Source organism: Takifugu rubripes, unplaced genomic scaffold (genome assembly GCF_901000725.2).
Source record: "Takifugu rubripes unplaced genomic scaffold, fTakRub1.2, whole genome shotgun sequence".
In the NCBI taxonomy this organism is placed as follows: Eukaryota; Metazoa; Chordata; class Actinopteri; order Tetraodontiformes; family Tetraodontidae; genus Takifugu; species Takifugu rubripes.
The window spans coordinates 1-17,500 of record NW_021821591.1 but is presented as its reverse complement, the minus strand read 5'-3'; the positions used below and the strand labels follow the sequence as shown (position 1 = coordinate 17,500).

General features: G+C 56.0%; 2 protein-coding genes, 1 long non-coding RNA gene and 1 other non-coding gene across 4 annotated transcripts in view; 1 reads left to right on the top strand and 3 right to left on the bottom strand.

Moving 5' to 3' along the window:
* LOC115248151 (rap guanine nucleotide exchange factor-like 1) overlaps positions 1-2,493 on the bottom strand; it is an 8,956-nt gene extending 6,463 nt beyond the window's left edge. Inside the window, exon 1 of the mRNA XM_029831776.1 lies at positions 2,478-2,493. The gene's annotated coding sequence lies outside the window, so the exon portion shown is untranslated. The remainder of the gene's footprint in view (positions 1-2,477) is intronic.
* A 6,014-nt stretch (positions 2,494-8,507) lies between these two features.
* LOC115248152 (uncharacterized) lies at positions 8,508-9,133 on the bottom strand. The gene is made up of 3 exons (XR_003887144.1): positions 9,009-9,133; positions 8,755-8,927; positions 8,508-8,677 (listed from the first exon to the last, which is right to left on the bottom strand). It is a non-coding gene; the product is annotated as an uncharacterized lncRNA (long non-coding RNA).
* Positions 9,134-11,850: 2,717 nt separating this feature from the next.
* On the bottom strand, positions 11,851-11,932 carry trnas-uga (transfer RNA serine (anticodon UGA)). Its single transcript has one exon. It is a non-coding gene; the product is annotated as a tRNA-Ser (tRNA).
* Positions 11,933-12,670: 738 nt separating this feature from the next.
* LOC115248153 (suppressor of cytokine signaling 7-like) lies at positions 12,671-17,497 on the top strand (the record flags this gene model as incomplete). Its single annotated transcript, XM_029831778.1, has 5 exons — positions 12,671-12,794; positions 12,939-14,352; positions 16,481-16,542; positions 17,032-17,169; positions 17,447-17,497. Coding segments are annotated over exons 1-5 (1,789 nt in total), but the record flags the coding sequence as incomplete, so codon positions are not given.
* Positions 17,498-17,500: the final 3 nt, after the last annotated feature.

Genomic DNA, 17,500 nt, shown 5'->3' with positions numbered 1-17,500 from the left:
CACCAGTCAGTGACATCATCAATCAGTGGTCGATCCCGATGGTGGATCAGGATCAGGACTCAAACTGGAGCGTCACAGAAACATTTGTTCCTGAACTGATCCCTGACACACGCACACACACACACACGCGCACACACACACGCGCGCGCACACACACACACACACACACACACACACGCACCAGCAGATGTAAATGTAGGCCACAAGACAAATTTAGCAATGGCGACAGATTGTGACTGCGCACGAGCGTGTGTGTGTGTGATCTGCCTGCTGCAGTGGGTGTGTCCTCCCAGAGTCCACCTCTGCAAATGGTTTCCATGGAGATCGCATGTTGCTGACAGGAGGTGGAAACAAACCTGGGCTGTGTGACCATCTGACAACATTCATGTGTGAAATATTCATGTGTGTGTAGAAACGTGGGAGGAAGAGAAGTGAAACCAGCCCTGAGGAAGACGGAGGAAGCAGTTTCAACTGGTTTGACACATAAGCCCCTCCCCCTTCAGCAGCCCAATCAGCTGATGAGCTAATCCCGACATAGGGGACCGTCTGTATCAGTAGCGGGAATTTTAATTCATCAGGGTTCATCGTCGGTACCGCCTCAGTGTCGGTACCGACGATGTCGGTGTCGGTACCGAGGATGTCGACGTCGGTGCCGCCGCAGCATGAGGGAGGCTGAATTTGAGCTTCCTGCGTGTCGGTGTGTGAGAACAGAAAATCCGCCCACTCGTTCGCTGCTTCAGCTTCTCTGAGCTGCAGCTCTGCCTCATCAGACATGTTTGTGAAGATGTTTGATAGTGTGTGTGGGTGTGTGTGTGAGTATTAGTGTGTGTGTGAGTATTAGTGTGTGTTGGTGTGTGTGAGTATTAGTGTGTGTTGGTGTGTGTGTGAGTATTAGTGTGTGTTGGTGTGTGTGTGAGTATTAGTGTGTGTTGGTGTGTGTGTGAGTATTAGTGTGTGTGTGTGTGAGTATTAGTGTGTGTGTGTGTGAGTATTAGTGTGTGTTGGTGTGTGTTCACATAGCAACTCTCAGGTGGTTTGTTTGGGTCCTGACCCTCAGAGGGTCAATGTGTGGGTGCAGTACCGCGGTCAGCCACCAGGGCTGCTCACGGCCGTTAGCCCCGACCTGCGCCGCGGCCTCACAGGTGCCACACCTGAACACCTGAACACCTGAACACCTGAACACCTGCCTGCACATGTCTGTACCTGCGATGTTGTGTAAAATTCACACACACGCCTGAACAAAATATGTAAGGGGGTGGAGCCAAGCCATCAAGATAACAATACTGCGGGCTGGCCACGCCTCCAAACGGTCGCAGACTCAGCAAGCCAAAGTTGCTGTTGGTCGAGTCCAATGAAAGTCAAGCTCCGCCCCCAATGCCTCCCACGGGTCACTTTGACTTCAGGATCCTCTTCTGTTTAACAGCTGCTAGCACAGCGAGCTAACGGTTTGGCTTCCACAGAACCAGGATGTTAGCTTTGACCCCAACCACGACCTTTGACCCAAGTGGACATTGCGGCTGCCTCTTCACATCCGCCCATTGACACAGAATCGTCCTGCCAGCACTGACAATCGAAGCCCCGCCCACAGACCTGCCAATCATTCCTTCCTCTTCAGAAGAGGATTCAATATTGTGATTTGTCAGTGACGGCGTTCTGAGGAATGTGAGGAGGATTAACGAGCGCCGGCGCCACAAACCGGCTAATCGAGCTCAGAACGTCCCGTCTGGAATGAGGAGCGACTGTTCGCATGTGAAGAGAGAAACCACAGAAGAAGAAAGTCCACGGTCACAATCGATCACATGACCTACTGATGACGTCAGAGCTTCAACACCGAACACCGATCGATCAATCAAGTGGGAACCCTCACACACCCGCGGTCCTCACAGGACCACAAAGGTCCACAATTATGTCCCCATTTTGCTAGTATAATATGAAGCAAAACACACGTTCATGCATGCATGAACATGAGGGAGGACAGCAGTGGTTATGTAACCACCCACACACGCTCACACACCGCTCACACACACGCTCACACACAACACAGACACACGCTCACACACACGCTCACACACAAGCTCACACACACACACACACACGCTCACACACACGCTCACACACACACACGCTCACACACACGCACACCTCACACACGCACACACACACACCACGCTCACACACAAGCTCACACACACACGCTCACACACACTCCACACACACAAGCTCACCACACACACACACGCTCACACACAAGCTCACACACACACAAGCTCACACACACACACGCTCACACACACACACACGCTCACACACGCTCACACACACACACGCTCACACACACACGCTCACACACACACACGCTCACACACTCACACACACAGGTCATTTCCGGGTCATGTTGGGGATGTTTTGGTGGATCGCGTTGTTGGATCTGGATCAATATTTGGTTCTGACTGATGGTTTCTGGCTGCAGAACTCACCGGTGCCGAGTCCCTGTTTCTCTCTGACGCGCTGTCCAGCACCAGCAGGGCCAGGTTGTCGGGGGTGTCCGGAGGCAGCGGCGCCCCTCCCCCGCCGCCCTCCGTGATCAGACTCGCCTCAGAACTCTGCTCGTCACTGGACAGAGACGGACTGCGGACGTCTCCAGAACCTGAAGTGTTGGAGCTGCCGGGCGCAGCGACCAGAACCGGCCCTGAAGCAGAGGGCCAGGAGGGGGGGGTCCTCGCAGTCGGGGCTGGGGGGCAGAAAACAACCATTTGAGATTTGAGGTAGGTCCAGATGGCCCGGGCCAAGTACGGAACCCTGAACCCAGGGTCCAGAAAACTCATAGTCCACAGCCCAGAACCCCCAGAAGCCTCAGAACCCCCAGAACCCCTAGAAGCCTCAGAACCCCCAGAAACCCTCAGAACCTCCAGAACCATCACTCATTTACCATCAGGTATAAAATGGTTGTTGCTCAACATTTGCTGCATCAGAAATAAAATGAAAACTACAAAAATTGAAGGTTTATTAGAATGAATTAAAATTCTTGCTGCGATTTTAATTCTGCTGCTAAATTTCGATAAAAGCTTTTATCTTTTAATTTATAGGAAATCGGAAGGTCTTTGATCTTCTCTTCTGTAAACATTCCAAATACTCCTCCAGTAATCCGATTACAGGTACTTCACGTGAACCGTCGTCTTCCGTGTTGTGACGTCAGGGACTCACCTGAACACCTCCCGGGTCTGGCTGCTCTCCGGTGACGTCTCCCTGAAGAAAGGAACGACCCGGGACAGGCTGGCCCGGCGGCGCGACGCCCCCGGTCCCGCTGGCCTTGTCCGCCACCCCGCCGAAGCCCCCGGCCCGGGTCAGCGCGGTGGTCTGCTTCTTCAGGAACTTCTCCAGCGGTTTCATCCCCGCAGGCATGGCGGGACGGTGTCGAAGGGTGGGGGGGTGTGGAGGGGGTGGGGGTACTGATGGGAGGTGGCGCAGAGGCTGATGGTCGTGGTGGCGGGGGGCGGTGGTCCCTACATCGTATACTTACCCCCCCCGGTCGAGGTCTGCAGGTGAGGGCAGGTGTGATGGACCCTCCGAAGCTCTTAACCCATGTGTGGAGGCGGAGAAGCTGTTGGGGGGGGGGGGCTGCCGACCGTTACCGGCCACCGAGTGTCCCCGCAGGACCGAGCCTCGATGAGGAGGATCCGCCAGGAAGCTGCCGCTGCACCAGCACCGGAACCACCGAGCGAAAGAGCGTCGCTTCACGGCGGCGGCCGCGCTGGAGCCCCGCTGACGCCCGAGACAACCGTCCGCGGCCGCAGGCGCCGTCCGGGGGTCGATCCTCCGCGCGAACGGCTCGATCTGGTCGGATTTAGTCCAGCGTCCTGGTTCACCTGGAGGAGGAGAGCCGTGCGGGCCGGTGCGGGCCGGTGCGTTACGTGCTGTAGGTTTTCCCACTTCTGTTTTTTGGGTCAGATACTGCAGAGCTCACCAACGCACCGACAAGCTGGCCTCTCTCTCCCTCTCTGCTCGCCTCTCTCTTCTCTCTCTGCCTCCCTCTCTCTCTCACCCCCTTCCGATCTCTCTCTCCCTCCTTCTTCCTCTCTCTCCCTCGCTCTCTGCCTCTCTCCCTCCTTCTCGCTCTCCCTTTTCTCTCTCTCCTCCTCTCTCTCTCCCTCCCTCCCTCATTCTCTCTCTCCCTCCCTCTCCGTCTCTCTTTCTCTCCCTCCCTCCTTCTCTCTCTCTCTCTCTCTCTCTCCCTTCCTTCCTCTCTCCCTCCTTCCTTCTCTCCCCCTCCCTCCCTCCCTCCTTCTCTCCCCCTCCCTCCCTTCCCCTCCCTCCCTCCTTCTCTCCCCCTCCCTCCCTCCCTCCCTCCTTCTCTCCCCCTCCCTCCCTCCCTTCCCTCCCTCCCTCCCTCCTTCTCTCCCCCTCCCTCCCCCTTCCCTCCCTCCCTCCTTCTCTCCCCCTCCCTCCCTTCCTCTCTCCCCTCCTTCCTCCCCCTCCTCCTTCTCTTCTCTCCCCCTCCCTCCCTTCCTCTCTCCCTCCTTCTCTCCTCTCTCCCCCTCCCTCCCTCCCTTCCTCCCTCCCTCCCTCCTCTCTCCCCTCCCTCCCTCCCTTCCCCTCCCTCCCTCCTTCTCTCCCCCTCCCTCCCTTCCTCTCTCCCTCCTTCTCTCCCCCTCCCTCCTTCTCTCCCCCTCCCTCCCTTCCTCTCTCCCTCCTTCTCTCCCCCTCCCTTCCTTCCTCTCTCTCTCTCCCTCCCTCTCCGTCTCTCTCTCTCTCCCTCCCTTCCTTCCTCTCTCTCCCTCCCTTCCTCCTTCCTCTCTCTCTCCTCCCTCCCTCCCTCCTTCCTTCCTCTCTCTCCCTCCCTCCCTCTCTCTCTCTCTCTCTCTCCCTCCCTTCCTCTCTCTCTCTCCCCTCTCCCTCATTCTCTCTCACCCTCCCTCCCCCTCTCTGCTGTTAAATGAGTGGAATGAAAACTGACTCGCACCGCCCCCCCAACACACCCACACACGCGCTCCGATGCTGCAGTTGCGCGTTCCCGACAAGCAGACGGAGTCGCTCGTGCTCTGAAATTGAGGAAAAACAAACGTGTCTAAAATGTGGAATTTTAAAGCCGGAATGATTAAAGTCGCATTTCTGCCGCATTATTGCGTGAATTCTTATTGCTGATGCAGCTTTTCTCTGGAGCTTCTTCCCTCATCCTGGACGGTTGCAGCAACAGTTGCAGGTCGCCAACTTTTCTGCAGCGTCACTTCAGATGTTTCTCTGGCAACTTTTGAAAATAGCTTCCAGAAACTGCTGCTTCATCAGCGATCAAATCTGAGCCCCAAACAAGGAAGACCTGCTGGTTCTGGTTCCTGGGTCCTCACAGTCCTGAAGTGGGGCAACGTGAGCAGATGGAGGCCACAGAGACCTCCTCCATTCACCGCAGCTCCAAAGCTAACACGCTACAAGCTAAAGCCAGCAGGGCTGGTGTTTGAACTGGCATTAGCTTGTAGCATGTTAGCTTTGGTTTTCACAGGTGGATCACCTGACAGGATGAGGTCATGGCTGCCTCCAGCTGCCCCCCTTCCCATCAGGCCTCCTGCAGCAGCTGAATGCTCACGCTGGCGTCTGCGAGCCCATTGGCTGCTGGGAGCGTCACTCTCTTACATAACGGCTCCACAAGTCATGAATATTCATCACAACAGACAGCAGGTGTGTGTGTTGGTGAACATGCTGCGTTATGAGGACCAGTCTTTGACTGGGACACTGCGGCCGCTCCTCAGAACATCAAAGGGAGGCGTGGCGAGGGGCCCTTCGACCACCTGGAGCCTCCATCACGGCTCAGACGCTTCTTCTTGGGCTCCGTCAATGTTTCCGGGCTCATTAAAGAGGCAGCGATGACATCAGAGCGATGACATCAGAGCTCCAGAAAGGCTGAAGAATAAGCTGCTGAAGGTGAGACATGGCCAACATTTGATATTTATTGATGTTCAGTGTGCCTTTAACCGTGTTAACAACAAAAATACTAAAAAATCCCAATTAGTGACAAGGTAAAACTGAGCTCAAAGCTAAAAGGCAGCTTCAACTCTAAGACTAAATCTCTCTAAACGTCACGAGCGCGAACACTGCAGGTCCCTGCCGAAGGCCGACGCACAATCATTAGCACGTTTTCATCTATTTACACTTTTAGTCTTTTATGTACAGTCACAATAAACTGTTTGCACGTCCGTGCGCGTTCCTCCGCTGCTTCCAGGATAAAAAGCATGATTATTCTGGCTCAGCGCGGACGCGCGCGCCCCCTGCTGGCCGCCAGGCGCAGAGCAGCTTGGAAGCAGAAGCAGCTCAGGTTGTGGGTTCTGTTTCACCCGTGAGCGTCGCGAGCACCTCTGAAAACATGCTAACAGCAACACAGAATCCAGGATCTGGGAAAAGAACTTTAAAAATGAACAAAATCCATCTACGTGTAACCACGGGAACACCAGCTCAAACACAAGATTCTGAATGTGAAAAAGGGAACTGAACTATCTTCTGGTTGATCTTTTCAACGGGACGAAGCTGGCGACCATCGCTGGTCACCTGACGCGTTAGAAGAGCCGGTTGGAACTTGTTTTGTGGAGCGACGTGTCCAACGTGGCGACACGGGCAGCTAACGGGCTCCTGAAGTCGTGTTCAGCAGTGAAGCTGTGGGTCACCTGCACACCGACTTCACCTCCATCCAGCCGCCGCCCCCTCCGTGGGTCAGGTTGGCGAGGACCACAGCTCCTCACCGAGCCCACCCCGCTCCTAAAGCACAAAGGTTCTGGCATCAGTCCTCCTGCGCCCCCCCCAGTCAGCGGATGGCGTTCCCCCCAGGCTCACCTGCAGTTTGTCCAGTCACAGTAAGGCTGAGGGGGAGGTGGCGAGGGCTGAGGGGCGGAGTCACTCAGAAGCATAGGGCACCTCTGGGGGCGGTGGCTTGACGGTGACGGGCTTGGGACGTGCGGCGGGGGGGTGAAGGTTTGGGCTGGGCCTGCTGCTGCATGGTGTCGTAGTACGTCACGCCGCCAAAGGTCACCTGGGCCTGACCCTGAACACAACAACGTCACATGAGCGCGGCACCGACACCCAGGCCGAAGCGGCGCCGAGCCGAGCCGAGGCTGACCTGCGGGCTGGGATACATGGTCGGGTAGGGGAACGTCATGACTCCAGGGGGAGGGTAGAAACGGCGGGGGGCAGCAGTTGCTTGCGGTTGCCCTGGCGATAAAGAAACAGCCGGGCCTCCGTACAGGGCGGGGTCAGCGATCGGGGCCGCCTGACTGGTGGGGGTGGAGACCTGAGGAGGACAGACCAGAGCCTGGAACAGAGCCTGCGAGGTCACAGTGGAAAAGAGGAACCGGACGTGGACTGACCGGGGTGGGGGAGTGCATCTCCGGCTGGACCAGCATCCCCTGCGGCGGAATGGGGGGCGGGGCCCTCCCCGTGGGCATAGATGGTCCCTGATAGGATACTGAGCCAGAGAAGGAACCTTTGATTGATACGAGCACATTCTGTTACAATCAGCACTCTTGAGGAGAACATGCAGAAGGTTCTGCTGGCAGGGGCCAAAGGTCAACGCCTCCTGGCGTCTAAAGCTTGACCCCCGACCCCAGAGGAGCACTCACTGGCTCGTAGTAGTGACCCTCCATCACGCCCAGGTGGAGGGGCGGCGTGGGCTCAGGCACGGCCCTCTGGCGCTGGGACGAGTAGCGCTTGGCCCGGCTGGAACTGACACCCATCTCCTCCATGTTGGAAAACTGGGGGGGGGGCTCCCGAGAGGTGCATGTTTGTTGATACCTGCCGACGTCAACGTGCGTCAGTCCCAACATCAAAGCAGTGGGAACATCAAAGGTGTGGCTCTGATCTCACCTCTCATCTCAGAGCGGATGTAGGAGGTGGGGCTCTGGCTCCAGGCCTGTCCCGCCAGGCTGATCCGAGCAACATCCTGTTCCAGCTCCGTCAGCGCCCCTGCCTCCCGACGCCTGGACCAGGCCCTCAGAGGGGCCGCTCCAGGCCTTCCCTCCCGTGTTGCTGGGGGAGGAAGTGCTGCACGCCGCGGGATCCTCCACGGACGGCTGTTTGCCTGCCCAGGTCCGCGGGCCGGGAGCGAGTCCTGCGGGCCAGCGAGTAGGACTTGCGCTCCCACCGGCCGCCTCGGCGGGGGAAGAGGCTTCCCAACTGGCCGCTGTGGCGGACGGCTGAGGGGGGGGCTCAGAGGGAGCGGCCCTCTCACCGCTGCATCGCTGCTCCTGCTGCCGCTGGACGCTGGTCTGGGCGGGGCCGACTCCGACGGGGGCGTGGGGCCAGCTGAAGGTCCGGCTCTTCGAGGTCTCCTGCGGATGCTCTCGATGACGACAGGAGCGTCCCTCCCCCCTGCTGGCGGCACGGTCCTCCGTCGGAGGGCTCGGGCGGGGCTTTAGGATCCGGTCCCTCCGGGTCTGGACCGTGGGAGGCGTTTAATAAGCCATCTCTGTAGTGGGGCTGAGGTGGGGGGGTGCATCTGATTTCAGATGGGAGGCACGGCCTCGGGGGGGGGCAGGCCTGGAGCGTAGCTTCGCTGAGTGGAGGACAGGTGGACAGAAGGGTGGACAGAGGGAGGCGGAGGCCCTCCTCCTCGATGCGGAGCCCCCCCACTCTGCCAGGACCGCACCGGCCGCTCGCCTGCATTCCTCCCTCGTTGTCTCGGTTGGGGGACAAAGTTTGTCTGAGAGAACAAGGAGAAACAGTCAGGAAGGGAGACGGGTCCTGGAGACGGTGGTACGGGGGTGTCGGGCCACTCACCTGGGCCGGCGCTGCCTGTACGAGCGCTCTCCAGAGCCGCCGCCGTTCCGGATGTCATACCCATAGATGGCGATCAGCTCCTCCCGGCTTTTGGGCGCCTGCTCCTCCTCCCTGAACCTGTCGTGCTCCCAGCGACCCTCGTCCTTCCACAACTTCCTGTTTCGGTTTTGGGCCTGACAACACAAAGACGTTGGAGCCATGACGTCACCAGAGTTCTTTGATGTTGGATCACCTGAGGACGTGAAGGTGCGTACCGCTCCTCCTCCTGGGCGTGCCCCCTGACATCATGTTCGAAGAACAGACCCTTTCTCGGGATGTAGGCCGGGTTCTTCCTGTCCTCGTCATCGTCCAGCTTCTGTCCAGCTTTCCCCCCGGCCTTTGTCTCGGGTCATCGGTAGATTCCTGTGAGAAACGGGATGGTGTGGATCTTTATGGCGCTCCCAGTCTCAGCTGGCCTGATGCTAACAGCTGAGACAAAGCGCTGATCCTCTTGGACTATTGACGATCAACTCATGGAGGACAAATGTCCAGACTTTAACGGGCTCCCCTGCAGAACTGTGGCATCGCCAAAAGTAACGAACCGTGGGCCTGCCCGAGCTTTGTGGGGCGTGTGGGGTGCATTTGTTTGATCGTCACTGCTCATTCTTGTGTTCCAGTTATCCTTGTTATCTGATCTTCTGCAGCACCGGTGGTCCAGACTGACTCACTGGAGCCTCTATGAATGAACCTTAGCAGCCATGACCTCAGACGGTTGTTTGCCTATCGCACCACCAGGGGGCAGCATATCCACCCCAATCTTTCGGTTTCAGACCGTAACAAGAGGCAGCAAGTTTAAACGCTCAGCACATGATGGAACCATTGATCTCACCTGACCATCACCGCTCTGCCGCTCTCCAGCCAGGTTTCCCTTCTCCTCCGCTTGTCTCCTCTTTACTCTGACTGCCTTCTTCCTTCACCTCTACCTCCTCCTCCTCCTCCTCCTCCTCCTCCTTGGCCTGGCTGTTGGCAGCCGGGGGGGTGGACTCACTGGTGGCTGGAGGAGCCTCTTCATCACTGTAGTGCTCTGCTGGCTCCTCTTCCTGAAGAGACAACATCAGGTAAAACCTTGCAAGCAGGATGCCAGTTGGAGATTTCTTGCCCACGGAGCCTCACTTAAATAAGCAATTAAAGCCATTGATTTTACCTCTGAATGGGAAGCGTTTTCCTCTAGATCTGCACTGTCGTAGTCAGAGGAGGACAGCTGCGTGGACACGAACAGAAAAAGCCAGCGTTTCATCTAACATGCACAAGCGTTGTGGTGCCGGTTGCCGAGTGTCTGGATTTCCTTACCTTCGCCGACACCGTCCTCGCTCCCTGCAGACACAGACAAACACATGCTTCAGTTCCCAACCTCACCCGAGTTTGCAAAGGGTTCATCCCTCAGCACAAGCGTTGTTAAACCTCTGGGGGGACAGATTTGCCTGTCGACCAGCCCCTTCTCTCAGAGGCGTGGAGATAAATGTTAAGATGAAGTGATGACAAAAGTGTCGGCTACTACAAGACAGAAGATCTGTAAAAACCTAAACCCTGACAAAAGCAAATGCTAAAACGGTGTCGGAACCAAGAACACCTCCACGGCCCGGAGGAATGCCCACTTTAGCTTCAGGCTAACTGACGTCAAACAAACGACACAAAAGCATCTTGTCCGTTACTAAATTCCCACAATAAAACCAAGAATGCCACGAGAGAGACAATAAAGAGTGTGGTGAATTGAAAGGTTCCAGTATTCTACTACAAGACAAGCGGCGATATTTGGTCTCTTTTCTGACATCCCATTGAGGTTTTACAGAAGCTAATGATTAAAAAGCTCCTCGGAATCTTTTCCTTCGGGCTAACACAGCTTCTGAAGGACCACCATGGGCATTAAATAGCCATAAAGCTACAGTGATCGTTGTATATGTGATAGAAGCAATGAGAGCGACGACTCGGCCTTTTGTTACAGGATTCGTGGGTGAGATAAGTGATGAAGTGATGCCCGGGAGACGGAACCGTCGGCTCATCATGCTAACATCCGGAGTTAGCTACTCACACACTCCGACTCGACACCGCTCTTGGCAACCTCCTGCGTTGCTGTCTCTTCCGGCCGATCGGAATCTTTTCCTCGGCTTTTACTTGCTGGGGACGCAGACCTTCTACTCTCGGAACCAGAACTAGAACCAGATTCATCGTCGTCTTCACTGTCCTGGGACGCGCACCTCCTCCGTCGCCGCCGGTCCGCCATCTTAGTACTGGAATGGTTGAAATCGGAAGAAGCAGAGAATTATGGGTAATGGACTTCTTCTGCTCTTCTTCTATAAAAGGGTCAAACAGCGCCGCCTGCTGGTAGGATGCGATCCACCACCGGTACCAAAGTTCATTCCCGCAGTTTTCCCAACAATTTTATAACAGCAAAAGTAAGCACAAGAAACAAGACCTTTGCAAAAAGCCTTGTGATGTTTTTGTATTCTTCTTGAGGTTCTTCTTTCAAGCTAACACAAGAGAAATCTAAACCTCCATATCTCCCTCTGCTGACTTCGACTAAAAAAACAGGCTCCCCACACAGGAAATAAAATTACACAATGTATAAACAATTAAATAAAGCCAGAGGGAGGACCAAGAACTCAAAACAGCATGAAATGGGATTGAATGATAACAAAACTGTAGCTTTATTAATAAGTTGAAATCACTTATAGTAATGACCTGAGCTGGAAAGCAGTTGGCGAAATTCATTTCTAAACATTCTAGGAAGTAAGTCTTCTGTTTGATACTGACATGAAGAGACTGCTGCTGCAGGGTCGTCTACATGGGCCGTTGCCATGGTTGCCACCGTCTCTTCGATGTTATCATCGTTGTTGAGCGCTTATTGTCGTTTCTACCATGACTATTTAAACTGATCACAAAGCGGCACTGGGCTGCTCCTTGAGATGGCAGCATCTAGAAAGGTCTGTGACTGGGCTCCTGAGGGCCTGATTCTCATTGGCCTCCTACACTGTGGTTGACAGATCGATAAAGAGAGCAGACTCAAAAAGGAGACGATTCATTTTATTATTTTTTTTAATTCAAAAAGGAAAAGGCGATCGCTGCGAGCAGGGTTCGAACCTGCGCGGGGAGACCCCATTGGATTTCAAGTCCAACGCCTTAACCACTCGGCCATCACAGCTGTGAGGGCGCTGCGCCGGTTCTGTGACTCAAGACAAGTTCTGACATGACGTCATAACTATAGTGCTTTAATATAGACTTATGTGGAAACTGTGAGCTTGTTTGTGTCGACGACAGTGAAATCACAACATTCATTATATTCTTTAGCTGAAAAAATGTGCACGTGAACAAACACCTTTAATGATCACAACTGACGACAACAAACACGCGCGCGCGCGGAGACGCACGAACCTCTTCGTTACCAGGAAGTAGGGAGCTACTTTGGACCGTGATTGTGACCAGCTGGAGCCCGGAGCGTCCACGGACCGAACCGCGGCCTCAGTCGCCTCTCAACGTCGAGCCCAGCGGAATTCGCGGGTATTGATGCCGCCGCTGCGCAGCCGCTGCGCGTGCCCCCGTCCCCGTCCCCGTCCCCGTCCCCGTCCCCCGTGTCGCCGGAGGATGAGTCGGTAGGAGGCTACCAGCGGGCTAGCATCGCTCAGCGGCATCGCTCAGCGGCACCGCCGGGAACATCGCTTGTGTCTTCGACGCACTGACGTGCCACAGCAGAGCCGTCAGCAGCACTCGCAGGTCCGGACTGCAGATGTCCGTCTGTCTGGTTCTGCCCAGACTGCGCGGTTAGCTTAGTGCGGACAATTGCAGCAGCTAGCTGCCGTTAGCTCCGGAGCTGTTTATTTAGATGGGCGTTATGTAAGACCGCAGGACGTTTAGCTGCGTTAGCTCGCGCTAGCCTGTCAGCATGAATGACGCGCAGCAGGAAATGTCTCCAGATTTCGTCTTGATGCGTCTCGTGTCCGCGGCCAAGTACGACCGGCTGGACGAACCCGACGACCTGATGTCCGGAGGGAGGCGGGTTCGGACGCGTAAAATCCGCACTGGTTCACCACAACGGCGTGTTCGATCTGGAACCTAGCGGCCCCTCAGCAGGCCTCGGCTCGTCTTCCCCGCACTACAGCTCGCCGCTCCCCGGCAAAGGTGAGCTGGACGCCGGGCTGGTGCTGACGCAGGCGCCCCCCGGCTCCGAGCGCCTCTGTCCCCTCCGCCTGCAGAGGACTTTGCTGCAGCGGCGCAGCGCTTTGTGGACCTGCAGAACGGCTCTGGGGGGCACGGGTCGAGAGCACAGCTGATGGTCTTTCAGAAGCTGCTGCGCTCCGGAGACCGGATCCTGGAGTGTGGACTGGACCATCCTCCGCCAGGCTTCCTCCTGGAGGAGACGGAGCGAAAGAGACAGGAGTTGGATTCTGGATCATGCACCGGTCCTGATAGCACACCGGTCATACACGGGACTGCTGGCATGAAGAACCCAAACGTGCACTGCGCCCCATCTGCAGAGGAGCCACAGATCCTCCCGTGGCACCCAATCCTTCAACTATCCGGAGGGTTTGACTTGTCCCAGCCCCCCCAGCAGGCCGTTCCAGACCAGTCTGCCTCTGTCCTGTGCCACAGACACCGACTGGTGCAGTGGCCCCCAGGCCTGCTGGATCAAGCCCTTCACCTGGGCCTGTTGGAACCTCAGAAGAACTGTCCAAATGACCCAGTTGTGTCTCTAGCACAGAGGATGGGCCAGCTGGGAGAGGCCAGGGAGGACAGGACGGGTAAAGGGGCTGAGACGGGGCTCCTGCGATGTTCTTGCCACAGTGTCCTGGCCTCCGGCTCAGTGGGGCCTGGTGAGGACCCAACTGAGACCAGCGATGCCCTTCTTGTTCTGGAAGGTCTTGGTTCTGGGGAGGGGGGAGAAGATGAAGAAGGAGGGAGCAGTGAAAAAGGTGAGACACCGGGGGACGTGAGTGGGACAGCTTGGGGGGCCGGCCCAGTATTCTCTAGTGGGACTCTGAGTGGACTGATGCGGCAGGTCCACAGACTGGCAGAGGAGGCGGGGGTCTGCACCGATCAGAACTGCCGCTCACCTCTGGCCATATTCGGCGGTGCCATGTCCCTCCCCCCGTGTGTGGACTCTCACCCCCCCATCAGTAGCCCCGGCCTTTACCCCCCAGTCCACATGCAGCCCCCCCCAGCTGCAGCAGCCTCCACCGTTCTTCAAATGTCCTCATCCCAGTCGACCCCCTCAGAACCGGGTTCCCGTCCACAGCACCAACGACAGTCCCTCTCTCAGCCCCAGAGCCGCGCCACCACCCCGAAACTGGTCTCAGGAGCAGCAGGACGCTGTCCCTCCCCCCTGCTCGTTCTGGAACGAGAGGTGGGGACAGGGAAAGAAGGTGAGAAAACATCACGAGGCAAGTCGAGGAAAGGGGGGTCCTTGAAGGTCCGACTCAGCAAGCTTTTCAGAACCAAGAGCTCTAGTGGGGGTTCTGGGGGGTTGCTGGACAAGAGGCCGTCCCTGGCATCGTCCACCTCTTCTGGGGGGAGTCTCCTGGACGTGTGGGGGTCCACCTGCAGCAGCGGGGAGCAGGACAGCAGCAGGTACGAGACCACGCTCCGTCTGAGTGTTTGAGAAGATGAAGGTTGGTTTGTTTGTACAGGAAACATGAGGAATAGTTCTGAACATGAGAAGATGGTGGTGAGTTCTGACACCAGACCTTCACCAGACCTTCACCAGACCTTCACCAGACCTTCACTAGACCTTCACCAGACCTTCACTAGACCTTCACCAGACCTTCACCAGACCTTCACCAGACCTTCACCAGACCTTCACTAGACCTTCACCAGACCTTCACTAGACCTTCACTAGACCTTCACCAGACCTTCACTAGACTTTCACCAGACCTTCACCAGACCAGGACCTTCACTAGACCTTCATCAGACCTTCATCAGACCTTCACCAGACCTTCACCAGACCATCACCAGACCTTCACCAGACCATCACCAGACCTTCACCAGACCTTCACCAGACCTTCACCAGACCTTCACCAGACCTTCACCAGACCTTCACCAGACCTTCACCAGACCTTCACCAGACCTTCATCAGACCTTCACCAGACCTTCACCAGACCATCACCAGACCTTCACCAGACCTTCACCAGACCTTCACCAGACCATCACCAGACCTTCACTAGACCTTCACCAGACCTTCACCAGACCTTCACTAGACCTTCACCAGACCTTCACCAGACCAGGACCTTCACTAGACCTTCACCAGACCTTCACCAGACCAGGACCTTCACTAGACCTTCACCAGACCTTCACCAGACCTTCACTAGACCTTCACCAGACCTTCACCAGACCAGGACCTTCACTAGACCTTCACCAGACCTTCACTAGACCTTCGCCAGACCTTCGCCAGACCTTCGCCAGACCTTCACTAGACCTTCACCAGACCTTCACCAGACCAGGACCTTCACCAGACCTTCGCCAGACCTTCACCAGACCTTCACTAGACCTTCACCAGACCTTCACCAGACCAGGACCTTCACCAGACCTTCACCAGACCTTCACCAGACCTTCACTAGACCTTCACCAGACCTTCACCAGACCAGGACCTTCACTAGACCTTCACCAGACCTTCACCAGACCAGGACCTTCACTAGACCTTCACCAGACCTTCACCAGACCTTCACTAGACCTTCACCAGACCTTCACCAGACCTTCACCAGACCAGGACCTTCACTAGACCTTCATCAGACCTTCATCAGACCTTCACCAGACCTTCACCAGACCATCACCAGACCTTCACCAGACCTTCACCAGACCTTCACCAGACCTTCACCAGACCATCACCAGACCTTCACTAGACCTTCACCAGACCTTCACCAGACCTTCACTAGACCTTCACCAGACCTTCACCAGACCAGGACCTTCACTAGACCTTCACCAGACCTTCACCAGACCAGGACCTTCACTAGACCTTCACCAGACCTTCACCAGACCTTCACTAGACCTTCACCAGACCTTCACCAGACCAGGACCTTCACTAGACCTTCACCAGACCTTCACTAGACCTTCGCCAGACCTTCGCCAGACCTTCGCCAGACCTTCACTAGACCTTCACCAGACCTTCACCAGACCAGGACCTTCACCAGACCTTCGCCAGACCTTCACCAGACCTTCACTAGACCTTCACCAGACCTTCACCAGACCAGGACCTTCACCAGACCTTCACCAGACCTTCACTAGACCTTCACCAGACCTTCACCAGACCAGGACCTTCACTAGACCTTCACCAGACCTTCACCAGACCAGGACCTTCACTAGACCTTCACCAGACCTTCACCAGACCTTCACTAGACCTTCACCAGACCTTCACCAGACCTTCACCAGACCAGGACCTTCACTAGACCTTCACCAGACCTTCACCAAACCTTCACCAGACCTTCACCAGACCTTCACCAAACCTTCACCAGACCTTCACCAGACCTTGGTTTGGTTGTTCTTTCAACTAACCGCTTTAAATCTGCTGGTCAGCTTCATCACGCCGTGACCCCCAGATTGACCTTTTAGTCAAGCTCAGAAGTCTTTACTGATGTTCCATCAAAGCATAAATGGCACCATCAAGCTAGTGTGACATCACATCCTGTCAGAGTGGCTCGTATCCGTATTCACTAGTGATGAGGATGAGGATGGTGGTGATGACAGAGATGTTTGTCCTCTTCAGGCTGCAGGTGTCCAGACCTCACAGTGCCTTCTCGCCGGTACCCTTCACTCCTGCTTTCACAGGTGAGTGTGTGTGTGTGTGATGTGTGTGTGTGTGTGTGTGTGTGTGTGTGTGTGTGTGTGTGTGATCCTTGAACTCCACACTGCTGGTATCATAACGTGACCTCTGACCTGTTGGCTGATCCAACCTTGAGAGCAGCAGAAGACTTTTGTTCTTTTCTTCTTCCTTTGATTTTCATTAACTCATCGTTCAGACTTGCTCTCTAACACCTGTGTGTGTGTGTGTGTGTGCGTGCGTGTGTGTGGTGTGTGTGTGTGTGTGTGTGTGCGTGCGTGCGTGTGTGTGTGTGCAGGTGAGACAGTGTCTCTGGTTGATGTGGACATTTCTCGGAGGAGTGGGACCTCTTTCCATCCTCCGACCCCCCCTCCCCCACCGAGGCGGAGTCTCAGTCTTCTTGGTACTTCCTCTTCCTTCTTCTCTGTCATCACTTCCTGTTTGTGTTTCTGTAGGCGAGCAGGAGAAACTTGACGTGTGTTCCTCTGTGTCCGTAGATGATTTTGGGGGCCCCCCTCAGCAGCAGGGTCCGTTCACGGAGCGCAGCGGGGGGGCCTCCATGCAGTCGCTGCCCCCCCCAACACTGGCCCTCAACCCCTCCCTCAGCACCATCCAGCACAGCCTGAGCCTCAACGGTGAGGAACGCTTCTGAAGATCAATCACAGCTTTGATGTAGACGATGGAGAAGGGGGGAGAAATGTGGTGATTGACAGCGGGGTGGGGTGTAGCCCCGCCCCCAAACCACCTGAGCTGAAGGCTCCTCAGGTGTACGGGGGTCTCACTCCTGTGTGTACCTGTTTAGCTTCTGTACGTTAGCAGCAGGACTCTGGTGATCCTGGAGGATCTGCCTGGATCCTCTGGGGATCCAGCGCGTGCTGTGATCCATAACAGATACCTGCTCTCCTTCATCAGACACTTTACTCAGAGGTCTCCCACGGCCCGTCCCTCTGCGCCCAAACGCTCAGC